We start from the raw sequence: 19,465 nt of genomic DNA, 5'->3' as shown, positions 1-19,465 counted from the left end.
ACCACCTTCCTTTGAGGCGGCGACGAGGGGGCTTTGCATTCTCACACCACATGGCCAGAAGAACAATCATCCAGCTAATCTCGAGGATGCGGAAAAAACGAATTGAGTCGGAGGAGGGCAGTTGAAGCGTGCCCTGCGTGTCTCTCACCCACACCCCCATCCGACACAGCAGGACGAGGTGGTGGTGGTGGTGGGTGTACTGAGGTGCACAGTAAGGTAAGGTAAGGTGAGGGAGGGTAGAGCGTTCGTAAGGTGGACTGAGGTAGAGTGAGGCCAGGCACGCTAAGTTCCAGTTCCATAGCACCAGTCGGGCTGGCCGCCGCCGGAGCAGCAGGTGGGAGCAGGTTTCCGTACAGGGGGGGCTAGGAAGATAGTTCACGGCAGTCGGGTACGTACCGCAAGGGAAAGATCCCAGAAGAGCTTACCTCCACTACCTACCTAGCTTTGCGCGCCTCCATCACCTCACCTCACCTCACCTCACTTCACAGGCTTACAATATCGAGCGGCCCAGTGGTTCAGCGACGGCGGACAGTGTGCTGCCGCTGCTGTGTGTGTACCGCGTATGTGTGTGTGTGGTGTGCCCAGTGTCCCCTGGCCGATACACGACCACTTTTTTTGCTGCTGGGCCGCGTATCGGCACCACTACACTATGCCTCATTCGGCACTAGCGTAAAGTTTATTTTGCAACAGAAAGACGTACTGCCATGGGCTTCTCCACCTTTTCCCACCTCTCCCAAGGGAAGGGCCCAATCGTCTTCACCTCACTTGCGCTCCCCTCAACCAATTTTCTCCTCCAAGTCCTTCAACTTGGTGTGTGTGGGTGTTTGTATGTGCGCGCGAGCGTTCGTGTCTCTGAGCATCTCTTGCGAGAAATTGAGTGCGCAAGAAAGAGAGAGGGAGAGAGAGAGAGGGGAGAGAGAGAGACGACCACCTGGAAACCCCGCAAGTCTCTCTCGTGTTCCTGCACCGCGCATTCATCCCGCACGCCCGCCCGCACATGCGCATGCGCTGATGCCGATGCGTGTTTACAGCGGAAAGCCGCCCTCCTCGTGGCGTCCCGCCTGCGCTTGAATGGCTCAATCAATCGACAAGGGCGACACAATGGCCATTTCGTCATATCCCTGACGTCCCCGGTCATCGGAGGGTGTCCGAACATGCAGCTGCGAATGCAGTGCAGCAGGAAGCGCAGCTCAGCGCGGTGCCGTGCCGCGCTGAGAGCCAGAGCCAGAACCAGAACCAGAACCAGGACCAGAAGCTGGAGCTGGAGCTGGACTGGAGCTCTGCCGATGAGCCATCCAGATTGAGGCTTTGCTGGGGGGGAGGAGCTATGCCTCATACACCACCACAGCACTGCATCGCATGCCGCTCGCTACCAGACCATCTTCAGAGGTCCACGTAGAACAACAGACCGGCCCTCCGGCACCGTCATAACCACACCACAACTTGGACATGGTCTTTTTCCGCTCCGCAATCCGCATCCCGCAACCCTCGATGCAATACGGAGAGCATTTCACGGGGCATCGCCCTACCACCTCGTCTGGTCTGGGCGTTCCATGGGCGCGCAACGAGCCAGGAGCCCATGGGACTTTGGCACACAGGCCACTGTCATGGGTGTGGCTATTCCGAGCAAAAACCGGACCGCGCGCCCCCTGGTCTGGTCCAAGTCTCTCTGCTCTGTGCTCCGTTCCCAATTGCATTCCGTCAGATATGGTGGACGGAGGTGGGCTTTGGCCAATGTCCCAGCGATGGACGGTGGTGGGTATTCGCAGCCCTGACTCCTGGCCGGGAGGTTTTAGAGCTGGTGCTGGCTGGTGCTGTCTTGTCTGTTCATCCATCTCCTCTTCTTCAACGACTGCTCGTCCGTCCTCATCTCTCGTACACGCCCATGGATAAGGCGGGCATGGCATGGGAAGGCAAGGCAGGGTAATGCGAGGCCAGACCAGGCCACTCCAGGTCAAGCGCGGGAGCAGAGGAGTCGACGTTTGATTTGGTGGTGCGGTGCCTGCTGTTAGTTACACCGTACTTTTCAACGGACCACCACCAGACACGGCAAGGCGAGGCAGGCTACCCAGAGAGGCAAGGCCAGGCAAGGCAAAGCAGGCCAGGGCAGCTGGGTACCTTTTCCTGTGGAACAAACCTTGCTTTGCCTTGCCTTTTTGCCTTACGGTTTACGATACAGAGTACCTTACCAACCAGGAGCCGGTTTCCCTTGTCTTCACCATGCTCTTTTGCAACTCTGTTACAACCCTCTTCGCATTCTCCTCGTCACTTTTCCTAGCCCATCCACTCTGGATTTGGGGTGAAGAGCGGGCATCTCGCGGATAAGCCACCCCACCGGTCGCTCATCTTCCAACTCGGACTCGAACAAGCACAAGGCCACATTCATGGGATAGGCCAGGCCGCGCCCACCCACCTACAGTACCACTGAGCTGTACGATAGCATCATCGAGCTCACTTATACGTGACAACAACGGCAAAAACGCCCGCAGCCTTCTTGTTTTGCTGTTGCGTGTTGCAGGCCTCAGTCCCATCTGAGCTTAAGCTCAGGGTCAGTCGGGTTCAGGTTCAGTCTCACAATATCCGTCTCTCTCCCTCTCTCTCGCGAATCGAACCGAACTCGATGTCCAGACTGATAGCTTACGCGCTACGATGCAATGCGATGGCAGAACGTGGTGTCCCATCTCGTTGTCGTTACATAATACCATTTTCATAATTTTCTTACACCCTCCATCTCTCACTTGTTCTTGCGCTCTCTCTCTCTCTTTCTTCCGATTCCCATGCCTTCCTTACCTTGGGTTTGCCTTAGTGGACGCAATACCTCACTCTCGCATCTCTTGCATTCTCACGCCCTATCTCGCGCCACGCCCCCCCTACCCCCCTCTCTCCCCGAGTCCACTTCCAGACCTCACACCCATCACTAAGTTTCTCGGGTACGTACTGAGTACGTATCATCTGCGCTATTGTACCCCTGGCTTCGACGTCTTTGCCTGTCCTGGGAGTGCAGGGGACATGGCCCCCCTGACCGTCTTGTCCCCTTCTGTACAGACCCCTGTGCCCCCATCAAACCCCAGCTCATCCTAGATAGATCTGTAGGGTGTTCTCGAAGTGGGTTAGCAATTTGCGCCATGTCTGTGCCTAACATCAACTGTCATGTGCCAAGTTGCGTCTCTTCACCGATACTTGCCCCATCTCGCAGCCAAAAGTACTCGAGTACCGGTGTACTTGCTCTTATTTTCACTGGCGGTACCGTGCCTAGCTGCCCTACCCTGCCTTACCTTAGGACTGGGCTGCTTTAGCCCGGATGCAGCAATCCCCTCGAACCCCTGCTGCAGACCAACCTACCTTGCCTAGCACACCTCTCTCTCTCTCTCTCACTCTCTGCTTCTCCGTCTCTATCTCTTTCTGTGGCCCTCACGCGGTATGTACACACTCTACCTAAGTACCTGGTCCCTAGTAGACACTCCTCCTCAGCACCAGCAGCCCTTCTCACCCCCCCATGTCCCTTCTCCCATGTACGTACCCCTCGTACTCTACTTACCCATCGCTCCCAGCTGCCCTGAAACCTTTGCCGGCGGCACTGGGGGCCCTGTTGTTGCGTCTGCTCTCTGTCGTCAACAGATCTTATAACTCAGATGCTGCTGCCATTTGATCCTCTGCGTTTGATCCCTGCCTCGTAACACGAATAACTCACAACACTTCAACGCTCTCTCCTCTTCATATCTTCCAGAGTATGGCCCCTACTGCCGTCGCCAACACTCGAGCAACACCTGTCACCACCACCGTTGTTACACAACACGACGACAAATCCCCCGCCGACATGACGCGATCAGCTTCCGCAGAGCCTTCGAAGCCGGCCAAGCGCAAGGGTACGCAATATCAACCGTCACCAACATCGCCGGCGACCTCGACATAGACGCACTTGTCTTGTGCTTCTGTTCATGACAATGCGCATCTACCGTCGTGGTTGCCGCCGCCGCCCTCCTCCCTCTCTCTCACTCTCCCGCACTTGCACCACTCTTCCTCCCTTCCCTCGGCGGGCCTTGCTTTCCTTCAATATCAAGAACCAACATGTTGACTTGACGTTCCTTACCCACAGGCACCAGAAGCGTCTCTACCTTGACGCCGTCTCAGCTGGCGCGCAAGCGTGCCAACGACAGAGAAGCTCAGCGGGCCATTAGAGCTAGGACAAAGGAGCACATCGAGAGACTCGAGCGAGAGCTTGAGGAACTCAAGAGCGAACGCAACCGCGACCAGAGCCAGACCGTTCAGGAGCTCTTGCGCAAGAACAAGGCCCTTGAAGAGGAACTGTTCAAGCTCCGTGAGAGCGTGGGCATTCCTAATGGGCAGTCTTACCCAAACTCAGGTACGGCTGCCGCAGCTGCCTCGTCCTCTGCGTGGGTGTCTCTTGTTCGTGCTGACTCGGCTCCAGTATACGACGACAACCTCAGTTCTATCAGCGGGGCTGTCCCGAGTCCCAGATCTTCACCATTCCCATCAAACGGTGATTACAACGTGATGCAAGAACTCGGCCCCTCGTATGTGCCCATGCCGGATGCGTCAGAGTCATGGGGCCCAGGCATTCCCGTTTCCGTTCCCTCGACCGTTTCTAGTCCGTCATCATCGGCCAACACGGACGAGTACGGCGCAGGCTACATCCCCACGAGCGTCCCCGCGCCGATGATGGACGCCCGTAGCATCCCGTCCAAGATGGAATACGACGACGTCGACTCTGGTGGGTGTTCTTCCCGCATGCGGTGGTTGGGTCAACGCAATTCTGAGACGCTAACCACTCAGTTTCTAGACGCTGGCTACCCGCACAACCATCATCCCATGGGCCACCAACACGTTCCCATGGCTCATCATCATCAGTCATACCTCCCTCACCAGCAGTCGTGGAATTCGTATCCAACCCCGGTGTACTACCAACAACCGTCGGCCCATTGATCCGCCAGCCAGGCACCACACTCTGGGAGATTCCGACACTCATCGTCCCGCCCACTTGTCGAATCGACCAGCTGTTGGTTGGCTTCATCCAGGATTGCCGCCGACTGTCCCAGCTCAAACCCCTTGACTCGCTCCTCCGGCCTGCCAGGGTCAACATCAAGAATTTCCTCGAATACCATCCTGCTTCACCTACCAACTCACCCCCACGATGCCAGCTAGCCGACCTCGACCGTGCCGCTTCCAACTCTGCCGCGGCTTCCGGTGCCAACCATCCCATGGCCGAGCTCATTACCGCCCTCGTCAATAAGGCCGGCGTGACCAACGTCATTGAACGCCTCGCCGTCTTTGCGGTCATCCAGCGGGCTGTTGCTTGGCTGGTGCATCCGACGCGTGAGGCATACATGGCCATGGTGCAAGAGCTCACGCCCAAGCCGATCCAGACGGCCATCCCGCACCCGCAGTGGGTTGACCTGATCCTCTGGGCCCCCCTACGCACTGCCATCATCGAGCGGCAGGATGCATACGCAAACGAAGAATTTCAGGCCGTTTACTCGTCTAGTCTGAGGCTCATCAACTGGCCGTGCCGACCAATCGATGCCCTTGTCGTCGACCCGCAGTCTGGAGAGATGTGGCTGAGCGACACCTTCACAGCCCACGCCATGCGCATCGAAAACTGGCGTCTCAATGAGAACTTCGTCAGACGCTACCCTGAACTCCGTGGCTGCGTTGCCGTCGAAGGGTCATAGACAAGGGCGGCCTTGGCGTTGCTCTGGTCATGGCACTACTACATCTACCTGTTCATACTTCCTCTTCCACCCCCCGTCAAACTTCTTGCTTCGTTTCTTGGCTCTCTTCGTTCTGATATCCACCTTGTTGCGGAGTCTCATTTTCAGCTGGAATGGGATGGGACACACTTTTTGCCGGAATGGTCTTTGTAGTAGAAAAAAAAACAAAACGGGTTGGTTCATTGTCGAGGCATTTCAAGGCGGCTGGGGAGCACGTCTGATTGGCTGGTTCTGTTTCTTCTCTTCACACTTCTTTTACACAAAAAATACCGGTGTCACGGGGCTCAGGTTGGAGGACTCTTGCGACCGCAAGTTCTTGTTTCTTTTCTTGTTTCGAACTTTGACGACTTTGCTTGTTCGTTGGTTTTTTTACCCCCGGGAAATTAGGAGAAAGAAGGCGCTTTACAGGATTTGGGAGGTCTGGTTTTTTTTTTTTTTCCTTGACATTGTCGTCATCGCAACGGGATATATCACACAACCATTGGGCGGAACTAGACTTTGGGGAGGGGGCGAAAGTTTTACACACATTCTGGGCAGGGATTATAAGAATGTGATCACTGATTTTATTTTATTTTTTCTGATGTTTAACCATATTCAGTGGATTAGGAAAACTCACCTTGCCACGAGATACGTATAAAAAATCACACAATGAGCAAAGACAAAAGTTGTTTTTTCCCATCTGCCTATCCGTCCTTCAGTTGGCTCAAGGTTCAAAATTCAATCTGGTCCCGCTACAGTGGACGTGGTAATGATGACTACATGAGTTGACGGGTGCAGTCGAGAGAGAGTATGTAACACCAGAGGGTGGGTGGGCAAAGGTGAGAGAGAGCGAAGAATATGACAACATGGGACCGCCGATCAGTCAAGACATGCTGTCACGCACCCAGGAAGGGGGGTAATTGAGAGAGGACTTGGGAGAGACCAAGACAACTTTGGCTCGATGATTTTCCTGTTACCAACCAACCTCAGACAAACACCCACCCACACATCCATCATCGTACATTGAGTTTTTATGAAGTCGGGTTTAGTTGACGAACCGATCCAGCCGAGAAATGTGCCCCGGTCCCTTCACTTTGGGGACCCTCCATGACATAGGTTACAAGATCCAAGATCCAAGACTTTCACAAGACCCCTTCTTACATGGGTACAGACACACATAGAGGGAGGCAAGAGACGGACGGGAAGTGCCTTTTCTGGGCCTGGGACCAATCAGAAGAGCTAGATTTGGTTTACTTTATCGTCCGTAGGCAGAGGGGGAGAGAGAGAGAGAGAGAGAGAGAGAGAGAGAGAGAGATAGAGCCGGGGGGGGAGGGAATGTGAGAGTGTGAGAGAAAGGTAAAAGAACCTGGCACACTCGGGTCGCACACAGCCTTGGCTTGGCGAACAGCAACACCAGACGAGAGAAGGGACCAGCATAGCATCGGCACAGCAGAAAGACAAGACCAGACGGGAAGGGAGCTGCCCGGCGGATCGCATTGATTTACCGCGAGGTATTGGATAGGGTAAAAAATAACGAAATGGCAGCACAGAGACGAGGACGCTCGCACACAACGAGAACGACAGGGACCAAGACAAACCGGGGGCCGGGATGAAGAGGCAGCGAGCCAGGCCAGGGGTGAGGCGCCCTTGCCGCATGGTAGACGCACATACCGCGCGCAGCAACGACATCCAAGCCGCCCGCCGCCGCCGCCGCCCAACCGTCCCGTTGCAATGAACATCCGCCTGCCTTGGCCATCAAACATCAATCTCTCTCCGTCTCCTCGCCCCTCTCTTCTCCCCTCCCCAAAGTCTCCCCATCCAGAGACGGGTAGAGATGAGGGCGTATCCACCCACACTCTGACATGCCTCTCACGCCTTTCTCCCCTCTCGCCAGTACGGAGTAGTTCACCTTCAACCGGGCGCTGCCCCTGCCTTGCCTGCCCGCTGACCTGTTCCCCCCCTCCCCTCACTGTGATACTGGGAGCAGAAGGTGACAGCATCGTCGGTTTTCGCCCTTGTGCGGTGGTGTTGCTTTGACCTCTTCTCCTCAATCTCACCCAGAAGGGAGGTAGGTAGGTACACTACGGGGCCCAGGGTGCGAGAGAGTTGCCTGTCTGTCGTCCCACGCATTGCTGTGGAGAGGCACATTTCCCTCTGCTGCCCACAACAAGCACGCGCGCACACACAAAGGGTGATGTTCCTGGGAGAGGTACCCTCTTTTCCCGTTCGGTCAATCAACCACTCAATCAATTCTTCAATTCGGCAATCAATTCATCGGGTCCCGAGGACTGAGCAAATCCCGGAAACCCCCAGGGCTGCGGCCATCGCATGCCGTGTACTGTACTTGTTCCCTTTTTTTTTTTTTTTTTTTTTTTTTTTTGGTTGCTTTGAGCCTTTAAACATGGTCGTAGTTGCGGGGGGCCCAAGTCTGTCTCTCTCAAAAACGGCGCCAAAAAGTCCCCAGCAGCTGGGTAGACCACCACATATACCTTGCCCCTCCAAAGAGCCTCAAATAGCGCGGGCGCGCGAGGCTGCCTGTCATTGTTGATTATGATGACATCTCGCTGTCGGAAATCCCTTAAGCGCATGCTGCTATCTTAAGCGATGGATTAGCCGATGGCAAAAGCAAGCAAGCGAGAAGGAATCCCTCCGACTTGGCAGCTGATTTGATGAGAAAATAAATAAAAATAAAAACAGGGCCCAACCAGCTTGTTGCCGTTCGCCGGTGAATGGATTGGGAGGAGGAGGGGAGGGGGGGGAGCCACAGCTGCTGGAGACTGGGGTGGGTGTGGTTCTTTCTGCTACACTAGAGGTATTCTTATTCTAATTTGAGAGCGATTAAAACATGGGACCGTCAATAGCTGAAGAAAAAGAACGGATCGGACGGCGCGGCGGGTGGTCAGATTGATGGCCCTGCCTCTCTGCTTTCACGATGTTTGGGAACGAGATACCTATCGCACAAGGAGGGCCTCGTCGACGCCGATCTGAATATGGGTCATCCCACTGATGCCCCGTCTGTCTGCGCCCTGACTGCCTGCCTGTCACCCCTTGGCCGTTGGAGGTGAGGGCGTTTTGGGCTTGGATGTTGAAGGAGGAGAGATGGGAAGGGGATTAAAAAAGAAAACGACATGGGATATGCCGTGACGTTGAGTGGGTTCTCTCTCCTCTGCCTTTCAAATGGAACGGCATCCACTTGGGTGGTAAGGACCCGAAGACTTGTTGGACGACTTAAGCCTCTTTCTCAACCCTCTCTCGAACCACATCTGGGCCCTTCCGTATCTGGGCCGGGCGTGTGCTCCTGGGCGCTCCAGTTCTTTTGCCTGTCTGTCTCCAATGCAGAATGTGGGTTTGTCCCAAGTAACAGGCCCGTCACCTGTGAAAGATGCAGCGGAGCCCTGGAGAGTAGGAGACAGACACATACAGTACATACACGCTCGGGGAAGAGAGAGAGAGAGAGAGAGAGAGAGAGAGAGAGAGAGAGAGAGAGAGAGAGAGAGAGAGAGAGGAGGATAGAGAAGGGCCAAGGTAACTTGGATTGAGTCCAATGTACAGAGCACTCAGTAAGGTGGTAACAGCGACAAATTGACCGCCATTTCTGGACTGGAGTGTTTCCGGCCGGGTCCTGTCTACGACCGTTCTGGACATCTGGGGCTGTCGAGGGAGCCACAGCTCTTCTCGTTTGACCTGGGGAAGGTATCATGTATCCTGGGACAGGATAATTGCAATGGTACGGGGAGAATGGGCGTGCGCGCGTGCAGGGGCGGGCGAGTGCGAGCGCTCGTCGTCGTGGGTCGCAGTGGAAGTGAAGGAAATGTAGAGTGGGAGACGAGGAGAGTGCGCGCCCGGAAAATGGGGTCACTGGCAATCAATACAAATTGCTTCAAAGGCCAGCCGTAAGGGGAGGGGAAATTGGGGGGGAATGGGTCCAGTTCGTTGGAGGTCTCGGTTTACCGACCTCTCTCTGCCCCATCCTCTAGGTCTGGGTCTCGTTGGTCTTTTCAAATGTGAAGAGCAGCCAGGTCGGGACTTCGAAAAAAACAGTCAAGCGTGAGTGCAAGTCACTATGCGTTCAAGTGTTTTGCTGGACTGGCCGCAGGTGTGGTGTGTGTATATGCGTCTTGCACCAGTTCCAGTTTGCGATCCACCTCTCTCCACAGGTTCTTCTGTCTTGGAGCGATCGTTTGGCCGTCCGACGCCTTGGCCGATCTCGAGCGGCGGACGGAGACGGATGTAGCGTAGCGCATCGGGCCAAGTGGACGGGATGCGATCTGGTGTCTTGGAAGGTCTCAAATTCCTTCGAGACAGGCGCTGGGCCTGGGCTAGACGGGCGGCTAGACGGTTTCTCAAGCGCATCGACACTGATCAGTGATTCGAGACGAGTGAGCCGAGTTCAAGCCGATGGTGTTGCGATCGCTAGCTATCAGAGGACGTCGCAACGCGCAAAGGCGTGCAATATGCTTTTTACCCCTGCCTCCCTTAATCAGACTGTCGCGTTCGAAGATGCGTCAGAGCATGAGTACAAGCCCGATGGACTGTGTGATGGTATAGAGTTTGGAGCGTTCCAAGGCAAGAGTGTTTGAATACGTAAGTGATGTTCACAACGGCGCTAAACATGGATTAGAGGCACACAGTCTTAGGTCAAGTGTAAAGTGGGTAGACGAATAGACGAGGAACCTTACTGCGCGCGTTGAGATACGTCTGAGACGACAATACGTGCCGTCTCTACCCCAAGGGGCGTCGGCACTGCGCATGCGCTTCGAGGCTCGGCTGGCGGCTTTCCTCGATCGTCCACTCGGGGCCGGGAAAGCTCAGGCCGTCAGGAAGCAAGAGCCCCAAGCCAACGACAACACATGTAGATACTCGCCACAGGGCGAAGAACAGCATAGTCAGAGAGACATAGCAAGTGACGGGACAGGCCCGACAAGGACAGACAAGGCCAGGTTGGAACCGGGGACGCACCGATGCACTGAGTGAACGGCACCAGGACGCCCCGTGGGCTCGGGAAGAGTGGACGCGGACGGACCATTTGCCCGCCTGCTCTTCCCTACGAGGACGACAGGGTTGGCAGGGTCGACGATGACAGGGTGTGCAGGGTTTCGAGGCGTTTGGCGGTTCTTGTGTTGACAGGTGATTTATTTGGGTTTTCTCGTTTGGGTCTCTCCTCGTCGTCAGGGCGTTCTGGGCGTCTGGGCGTGACGAAGGTAGGTACGCGGGCTAACTAATCCAGGTGAGGATAGGATGGGATGGGATGGGATGGGATGCAGGAGGAGAGACAAACTTGAGGATATTGCCGGAGGGTTGATGCGTCGCCCACTTTGTCCCGCAGGAGACGGAGGGAAAATGCAACGTCGAGAACCGGGGGAAAGGTTGAGCTGACCCGACGATGGTGGAAGGTGGATGGTTGTGGTGGCTCTCTTCTGCGGTGGTTGGAAGTTGGAATGAGCTTTGCCCCGTTTTGGAGCTGCTGCTGGATATGGAGAATGGAGCTTGATTGATCCTGACCCCTGGTGCTGGGACCGACTAGCAGTCTGACCCTGGAAAGATGGACGAGAGAAGTGGACATGAGTGGGTGAGCACCGGAGGCTTTCAGGATCCGGACGTTTTTTCGATGATGTAAAACCACGGCGGACAATCCCCGAATGGCAAGACGCCGGACAAGGCCGGAAAGTGCCGAGCAACTGCCAGCACGGAGCACCTAGGCTGGCGATCCCGCCAGTTGTTTGGGTCAAGTCAACTGATGCGCAGTCAATGGAGATTCTTCAAGAAGGGGCAGAGCTCGAAGCTGGGGGAGAGACAGAGTCGCAGCTGGGGCTGGAGCAGCAGCAGCAGCAGCCGAAGACGGGATGATGGGCCTTCAGAGATGATTGATTGCCCGCCCATTTATCTCCACCAAATTGCAGGAGAAAGCCCACACACACGCACACTATACCTTCCACTTGCTCTTTCACACACACTCTCGGACTGGAGAGGCTAGACAGAGTGAAGGTAAGATTCAAGACGGCGGCGGTAAGTGACGATTGACAACAACGGACGGGGGTGGTGGAGGAAGGTTTGAGTGAATCTTGACCGGTCCGGCTATGCTTCTTACCCGAACGTTACCCGCACCCAACTTCCCGTGCCAAGCGTTTCTCTCCCATATTAGACGGGAATTTGAGTTTGAGGATGCCTCTGGGCCCTGCGACGGTGGCAGGGCCATCTTTTGTCTTATGTCCAACAGGCAGGGTTCTGCGCTTGCAGGCGTCTGTGACGCGTCCCAGGATGACGAGGACCTTTGGCGGTCGCCTATTAGGTAAGGCGCTCTTTCTTTAGACGCTACCCAAGGCGCAGGGTAGCTCAATGTTTTGGAGGAGACCAAGTGCGAGGAACAACCAGCGGTTTGCCTTGTTGTGGGCAGTGTAGGCGAAAAGCGAGATTGGTCGTGAGGTCGAGGTCCGTCCGGGGAGCGGGAGAGAGGAGAGAGTAGGCAGTAGGTACGAGGGTGTGGAGGGGGGCAGATGCGCGCGGGAGCAGGAGGCCAAGAAGACATGGTAGGTATCCGTAGCCAAAAGAGGGCAAACGGTATCCATAGTCGAGAGTGAGAGTCGATGGATGTCGGGTCCGTGTCTTGGAGAATCGGACTCGGGAGAACACTGGAGGCAGAGCAGCCGCACAGGCCACTCGGCATCCCGAGAGGTCGTTGCGTTGCGGCAGGTGCGGTGCGGTGCGGTGCGGTGGGTGGTGACCAGGTTTAGCAGAGCGAGCAGCAGTGTGAAATGAACATGGGAGCTGGTTCTGGTGCCGACGGCGTTGGCGATGATGATGGGTGATTGAGCCGGTGAAGAACCGGCGGCCGACGCAGGGATCGCAGGTTTGATGCGGTAAGGTAGGTAAGGAAGGTAAGGTCCAAAGTATGGAGGAGTCCGGCCGGAGGATATCCATACGGAGGATGCAGTCTCCTGGGTAGGGCACTTGGCGTGCCTACCTTACCTTAGGTACCTTAGGTAGGTATGGTAGTAGGCCTGGACGTTGCAGCGCCGGTGCAGCACCGATGCAGGAGAAATGTTCTAGCGCCGAAGATGGAATTTTCTGTAAGGTGAGGCGTAAACTAAGCGTACGGCATAGCAGCAGGTGCGGTGATGGAGGCTGGAGGCTGGACGACGGCCGATGCAATGGATGACGGGACGTGCAGAAGGGAAAGCTGGCTGGCTGGCTGGCTGGGATAGGTGGGCAGGGGTGGGGGTGGAGGCAGGCGGAGGCAGGCAGGCAGGCAGGCAGGCAGGCAGGCCATGGAAGCCCCAGGCAGGCACACACGAACCACCTCAGACAGGGCAGGACCAAAGTACCTCTTGCTTCAGGTACATCTGGGCGGCAGATGGGCAGGGGCGCCCAAAGTACCTGCCTTTCGGCGAGTACCTGACCCAAGCCAATGCCTGTTCTCTCCCACCTTACCTACCTTACCTAAATAACGGAATTCCCAGGAATTGCCTGCCCAGGGTAAGAACCTCCATCCATTGTGCCTGCCTACCTCACCTACCGTTTGCTCCGAACCCAGCCGACCCGACCTCCCATGCCCCTGCCTTTCTTCTTCTTCATCCTCTTACCTTGAGGTACCTTACCTACCTAACCCTACCCTATCCTATCCTTCCCGTCGTCGGTCATCGTCTCCGTCTCTGGGTGGTCTACGTTCCCGTTCCCATTCACCTATTCCCATTCTACCCTTCTTCCCCGTCCCCAGGAGCACATCATTGCGTTACTCCGTCAAGCCAGCGGTCAGTCTGCTACCCAGCGGACGCAGTGCATCATCATACCTGGCCAAGCCATCTACTGCATAGTACGTGCAGGGCAAGCTAAGATACCTTGCTGGTCAGCCCTCGACTGTCCCCGTCATCCGTCATCCGCCTCTCCATCCGCTCTTGCGCTGCAGAATCACCGTGGGGGAGTCGGGGCAGTCGGGGCAGTCGGGGCAGTCGGAGGGGCTTCGGATCTGCATCTGGTCAAGTCTGGCTCCAGAGTCAAAGATAGCAACGGAGTATCCGTAGGCTAGCATAGATAGAACTTCCAAGTTAGCTGCTGCCAGTCAACCATGCAACAAATTGATTACAATCCTGCGCACTGGTACCCGTGTGCACCAACTGCTGCAAATGTCAACCTACTTTACAGGCTTACACACTACAGTATCTTATGCCTCACCGAGCTCATGTTGTCTGTCATTGGTCCTTACAACTACATACTGTCCTTGGCAGTGTGGTAGCTCGCTCACGCCATTTTCGACTTCTCTTTCTCTCCATCTCTGTCTCGTTTTCGCCTCAGCTTGCAGTGCCGTCCCCGCCGCCTCCTATCATAGTTGCAATGCGCACTTTGGAACGAGGCACACCCACCACATGCCATGGTCGCAAGGAACAACGGTCATATAATCACCTCACCACCTTCCACCTGAATCTTTCTGCTCAAGTCTTTGAGCCGACTCTCGCCCGAACGATCCCGGCACGGGGAGCCCGTCGTTCAACGATTTAGCCTTCGCCGCAGACTAACTTTTGCCCGTCTTGGATGAGGATGAGCTTGGTTTGTGGCAAGACGTTGCGAAGCCTGAGAGAAGCCCCGTGGAATCATGTCAAGAATGGGTGATGGAAAGCTTGTGCCAACAACCTACCCCCAGTACCACTTACTACTGGTGGTGGTGGAGGTGGTGGTGGTGGAGGCTACCTTAAGGAAAGGTGCTCTGATTAACTGCCCGCTCGTTGGCTCGGCGTGTCAACATCCCGTCGTCATCCAAACGCTCACCGCGCTCGGAATTAACCCAAGTTGAACTTAGTTTTGGGAGAAACGTGTGCTTGCGCCTGTAGTCGTGTAAAAGGGATGAAGCGCGTGGAGATTCCATGGGGAGGGGCGGATGCAACACGTGTAAGGGCAACGTTCAGACTGGCAGACGAGAACCAACCGAGAGAGAAGGGATCTTCATGCCTTACGCCATAATAGGGTGAGGCATGCATCGGATGGTAAGTGCGAGGAGTCGGTATGGTGTTGAGTATGGAAATTCTCGCTGTTATTCAATGGAAGCATGTGTGTGCACCTCAGTAAGGTAAGGTAGGTAGGCAAGGAACAGTACCATAGCATGTATGCCTGGCATGCCTGACGAGGTGGTGCGTGCTCCGGTGCCTGGTGTCTGGTGTCTGGTGTCTGTCTGATGGGAATAATATGCCTTGTAGAAAATGAGTTCTAGGGCGGGATCCAATCGCGAGGCGCGCGACGCCAAAACGGGGGGGAGGGGCACACGAGCGGGCAAACGGACAGGGGTCTCTGTCTCCATCCTGCCGTTTTCTGGGTGCCCTCATGCCTTTCCAAGAAGAGGATGTGAAGGGGTCGGGTGAAGGGGGGGTGGGTGCCCCTGTCCTTGGTGTCCCTGCACGGTCGATCACCACATGCTTGCAGGGATCCCGCCCCTCAGGGTCTTGGCTGACGGTTTGACCTAGGGCCAGCGGTATCCATACCTCAGCAGCAGCTAAGGCACTTGAAGGTCAGCCTACTGCGTAAGGTGCTCTGCCCACGATACCTCTGTTGTCTACCTTGGGTGGTGGTACCTTACCTCATGGAGGGGTGGCCATAGGCAGGGCAGTCCCGAGACGACATACCTAGCTACGGATACTATGCAGCGCCATAAGGTAATACACTTGCCCTAAGGTACAGCGTACCCTGCCTGAGCCAGGTGGGGTAAGGTGCCTTGCCCAGGTACCTTCGTTCCGCCTCCACGTCCTGATCCCCTCCTCCTCTCTTCCCCCCTGTCGCACGTCCCAGGACTGAGGTACCTTTGGCTGACGGCTGCACCTGTTGCCAGGCGAAAGCCGGGGGATCCACCGACGCCAGCGTGAGCCGGCAGCGGAAAAGCGGGCCAATGCATTCGGGCGGGGTTTCTCGCTAAGCTGAGGGTCCCCGTTCCTGTCACCGTCTCCGTCATTGGTGAATCGCGCTCTGGCAGCAACGTGCAATACACCTGGACCGTATCTAAGGCAGTCTGAGTGCTTTGCAGCACTCACAGGAAGACCTAGCATGCGCTGCAGCAGCGACAAGTTGTTGATATGCCTCATACGAATCATGCGCCGTTGGATGGTGGTTGTGGTAGGTACCTTGGCATCCATTCATCTTCTTCTTCTTCCATGAGGTAAAGTAAGTTGGGTAGGTGGTAGGAATGCAGGTAGACTTGAGTCGCCCGCATCGGGAGATCGAAACGCGGGTGCACTTGCTTGCGTCTTGAAGACGGTCCCCCCCCCCCCCTCCCCCCTCACCCCCCCTTGCCCCTTGGCACAATCTGCTAGTAACGAGACTTCATCTCTTGAGCTCGAGAGGACCGCTTTGCGATATGCAAGAGATTGGAGCTCCCAGGAGAAGGAGGGGCATGCCGCTGACAGTTGGCGGTATCATCGTCTGTCTCTGCACGCACATCCATCTCCTGTTTGATCTCTCATGGTTATGAGGTAAATTCTGCATGCGCACCTCTCTGGCCCATCAGGATTTGCAATACGCCATCTGCAATTGCAAGGTACATCGCATTCAACTCAACACCGCCTCTGCAGGTGGAAAAGACGTTCCGCGCCCGCTTCAGTCTCCTCCTCCGTGCCTTACCAGCCCAGAGGTTCTCGGAAAACCTCTGTTGTGGACTATTGTGGATTGTCCCACTCTCTCCCACCTTCCACTGGCCGGCTACCTTACCTACTGGGTGGAGGTGTCGTCCGCACACGAGAGTCCAAGGTATCCAGTACCATTTCGTTCCGCTTCTGCTGTTGCAATGTACTTACAACGAATGCCTTGCCCTTCGTGTGAAGATGCCTCTTGCATCGCAGTGACCTTGGGGCGCCAGCAAGGAAACGCTTGTCCGGAAAGCGTGGGACGCGAGGAAGGTCCAGCCCACATTTCCCGTCCCGAGCCCGGCTCTCACCCCCGCCCAATCATCATTCCCCTTGAGCACATTCGACTTCCATTACCTACCTTTCCTTAGGCATCTTACCTTACTGTGTACCTACTGCATAGTACTCACCTAGCCAGACAGCGAATAGCATACCCACCCGTCCATTGATTGTTCTCTTTGCATCATTCTTTCTCTCTCACTCTCATTCTCTTGGCCCCAGTCCTGGCAGTGCACCATCGCATCGCGCCCGTACAAACCGAACCAGGATGACACCAGTGCCCTCCTCGTCTTTGGCCCCTGTCCCTGATTCTTGACCGCGCCCTGCGATGCTTCGTCCTGGGCCCAGCCTTGTATGATGGGCTGTGTTGGTTGCCCTATTCTTCGAGCCTGGTCCTTTCCTTTGGGGCAAAGTACTTTGTACTTCTGCCTGTTGAAGAAATCTTCCCATCACGCTTGGATATTCCCTGTCCATAGCTTGCCCCCTCAGCTCACCTTACCTCATCTCACCTCACTTTTGGCCTCTAGCTGAGCTTGCACTGCAACTCCAAGGGACGGACGGAAGCTTCTTCTTCCACATGATGCCCCCAGGTTACTCCTCGCTGCCCTATTCCGCATCTCCCGTCCCGTCTGCCACTAAGGCCTCCATCCGTTCCTTAGCAAAAAGACAACCGAGTCTTGGCACCCGTTCCGTCTTAACACGCCCATCTATTGCGGATAAACTTCTTCTACGCGTCTCCCATTACTTAGTACCTCACTTTACTTTGCTTCGACGCACTTATTACATGTAATATTACGCAGTAGCCCATCTCCATAAACCAGTCGGTCGCCTTCGGCATCTCCTCCTCTCGACCCCTGGACGTTGCCACAAACGTTTTGTCAGAGCGTCAACCCCCAACCATCATCAATGTTTGATGAATTGCCAGCCGCGAGACCCAGACACGTGCCTTGAACGTTCGTTCATGCACCGAGACCCTGCCACTCCCAACAGGGTCCGTTTTAGCCTCTCTTTCCCAGCCTCCGTTGCAGTCCTGCAGTCGTACCTCTAACGCCTGGGCTTACCATAGGAAGCTACGCTAAGAAAGTCTTCAACTAGCTCCAGAACAACTCAACCTCGCACGCCTCGCGATGCATCTTGCTAGCGGCCGCTCGAACGACGTTCTTCTCAGCTACTCTAGCGCTAGACTGGCCGTCTCGAGTACTCCGTTTTAGAGTGCCTCAATTTCGCAACATCCTTTCAGCCCAAACCCCGCCGCCCAGCGCCTGCTCAAGGCACGATGCGCCTTCTTCAAGCCGCCACTCCACCCCGTGTTCGATCAGGACCCTGTGACGGTTGACCAAAGCGCTGTCCGTCCAATGACAGTCGTAAAGGACAGCCATCATGCCTCTTCACCACGACGGACAGCCTTTGGGAAGCCTCGGTTTCCTTTCCTGCCGCTCCGCCCCCATCAATTCATCTACTCCTCCCAGCCACAGGGCAAATCTCAAATCACGAGCGTCTATGAAGGAGAGTCGCAGATGTCGATCACCGGAGAACATGATTGAGACTGTCTACTGCATGACAGCTTTGCGCGTTCATCCTCGAGTCCACGTGCTGACTATTGTAGTGTGCAGTAGGGGTGTTGCAGCACTACTTGCTTGCTTAATGCCTGCTTCGACCAACGCCAGAACTATGAACAACCAAGGTACGGATAGTGTGAAGCATGGTTGCATGAGCACAATTTCCCACCGCCAATCTGCCTGCCACTGCTCTTCCTTGATGAAGATAGTCTAGATATCGGGGTTTGCGGGATATGCGCCCGCCTAGCTGTCGGCTGGTTCATGCTGCAAGTGTGTGTACTGTGTAGTACATGAAATTTCAAGACGCAGAAGGGGCCCATCGGATGTGTGGCATGCAAAGACGGTTGCACCCTTCCCTGCGAGTCAGCCTCCCGCAGAATCTGACGCATGGAAACTTCTGAGACAGGCGGCTCGGGTTCGTGTGATGGCCTCAATAGAGTTTTGACAGTTATCGCTGCCCGCAACACGTGGCTATGATGCACGTCTCATGTCATGGCGAAAGCGTATCTGAAGCCCTACAACGCTGCCACGCGCTGGGCCGCCTCTTTGCCCGCCTCGCCGGCTTCGTTTGGGGAACTAGAGAAGCAGGAAGTAGGGTATCTTTGGGGGCGTTATAGTCTTTGCAAACAGCCCCTGTGTCTCTTGTTTGGCTAAAGCTGTACTTGTTGTTTCTGCGAACGCCGTTTGACGCCACGGACTCGCCATGTTAGCCATGCAACATTGTGCACATGGCACACACGTACACCACACACACACCGAAGCCAACCCGATTCATGACCGGACGTGCTCGCCTCCATCGTGTCGAGGTTTGGCTAGGCGTTGACTCTTCTGCTGCTACACCACGTACGCACATCATGCTCTACACACCGTCCACGTCTAGTACATACTTCGCCATGGCGTCTTGCTGTGAGATCCGATGCGAGGCGCTTCATCAACACCTGCGCACCCCTCCGACGCTATAAGGTGGTGGGTGTGAAGGCGCAGAGAAACGTGGCAATCCCGGCGCTTCCAACTGCTTTTCGCGGGTTCTGTATGCGACATAGCGGTGTGTTTCCTTTTCTGTGCATCCGAACTGCGCCATCGAAGCAATGGAAGCTTCATGGAAGGAATTACACTTTGCGCCGTTCGCTGCAAAGTCGGGTCTGTTCTGAGAGGGAAAGCGTCGACGACAAGACCCTTTCCCGTTTGTCAAGCAAGTTCAATTGTTGACCGCTCTGTTCCTCTTTCGCCCCTTTCCTTCCTTTACCCCCCGAGCGTCCGTGGGCTTTTCCGTCCCGATCGCGGACGTGCGGAACGTGGTGCAGCCAGATTAGTTCCTGCA

At 55.6% G+C, this 19,465-nt stretch overlaps 1 protein-coding gene across 1 annotated transcript; it reads left to right on the top strand.

Annotated features, from left to right (window-relative positions):
* Positions 1-3,730: 3,730 nt before the first annotated feature.
* On the top strand, positions 3,731-5,690 carry CGGC5_v015642 (uncharacterized protein; the record flags this gene model as incomplete). Its single annotated transcript, XM_066153302.1, has 5 exons — positions 3,731-3,866; positions 4,097-4,363; positions 4,430-4,732; positions 4,802-4,931; positions 5,093-5,690. The coding sequence occupies 5 exons, from the start codon at positions 3,731-3,733 to the stop codon at positions 5,688-5,690; spliced, it is 1,434 nt and encodes a 477-aa protein (XP_066007179.1).
* Between the last annotated feature and the right edge of the window lie 13,775 nt (positions 5,691-19,465).

This window comes from Colletotrichum fructicola (assembly GCF_000319635.2).
Source record: "Colletotrichum fructicola Nara gc5 chromosome Unknown KSG_Nara_v1_contig10, whole genome shotgun sequence".
Classification (NCBI taxonomy): domain Eukaryota; kingdom Fungi; phylum Ascomycota; class Sordariomycetes; order Glomerellales; family Glomerellaceae; genus Colletotrichum; species Colletotrichum fructicola.
Note: the sequence above shows the minus strand (reverse complement) of the source record. Positions and strands in the feature narration are given on the sequence as shown.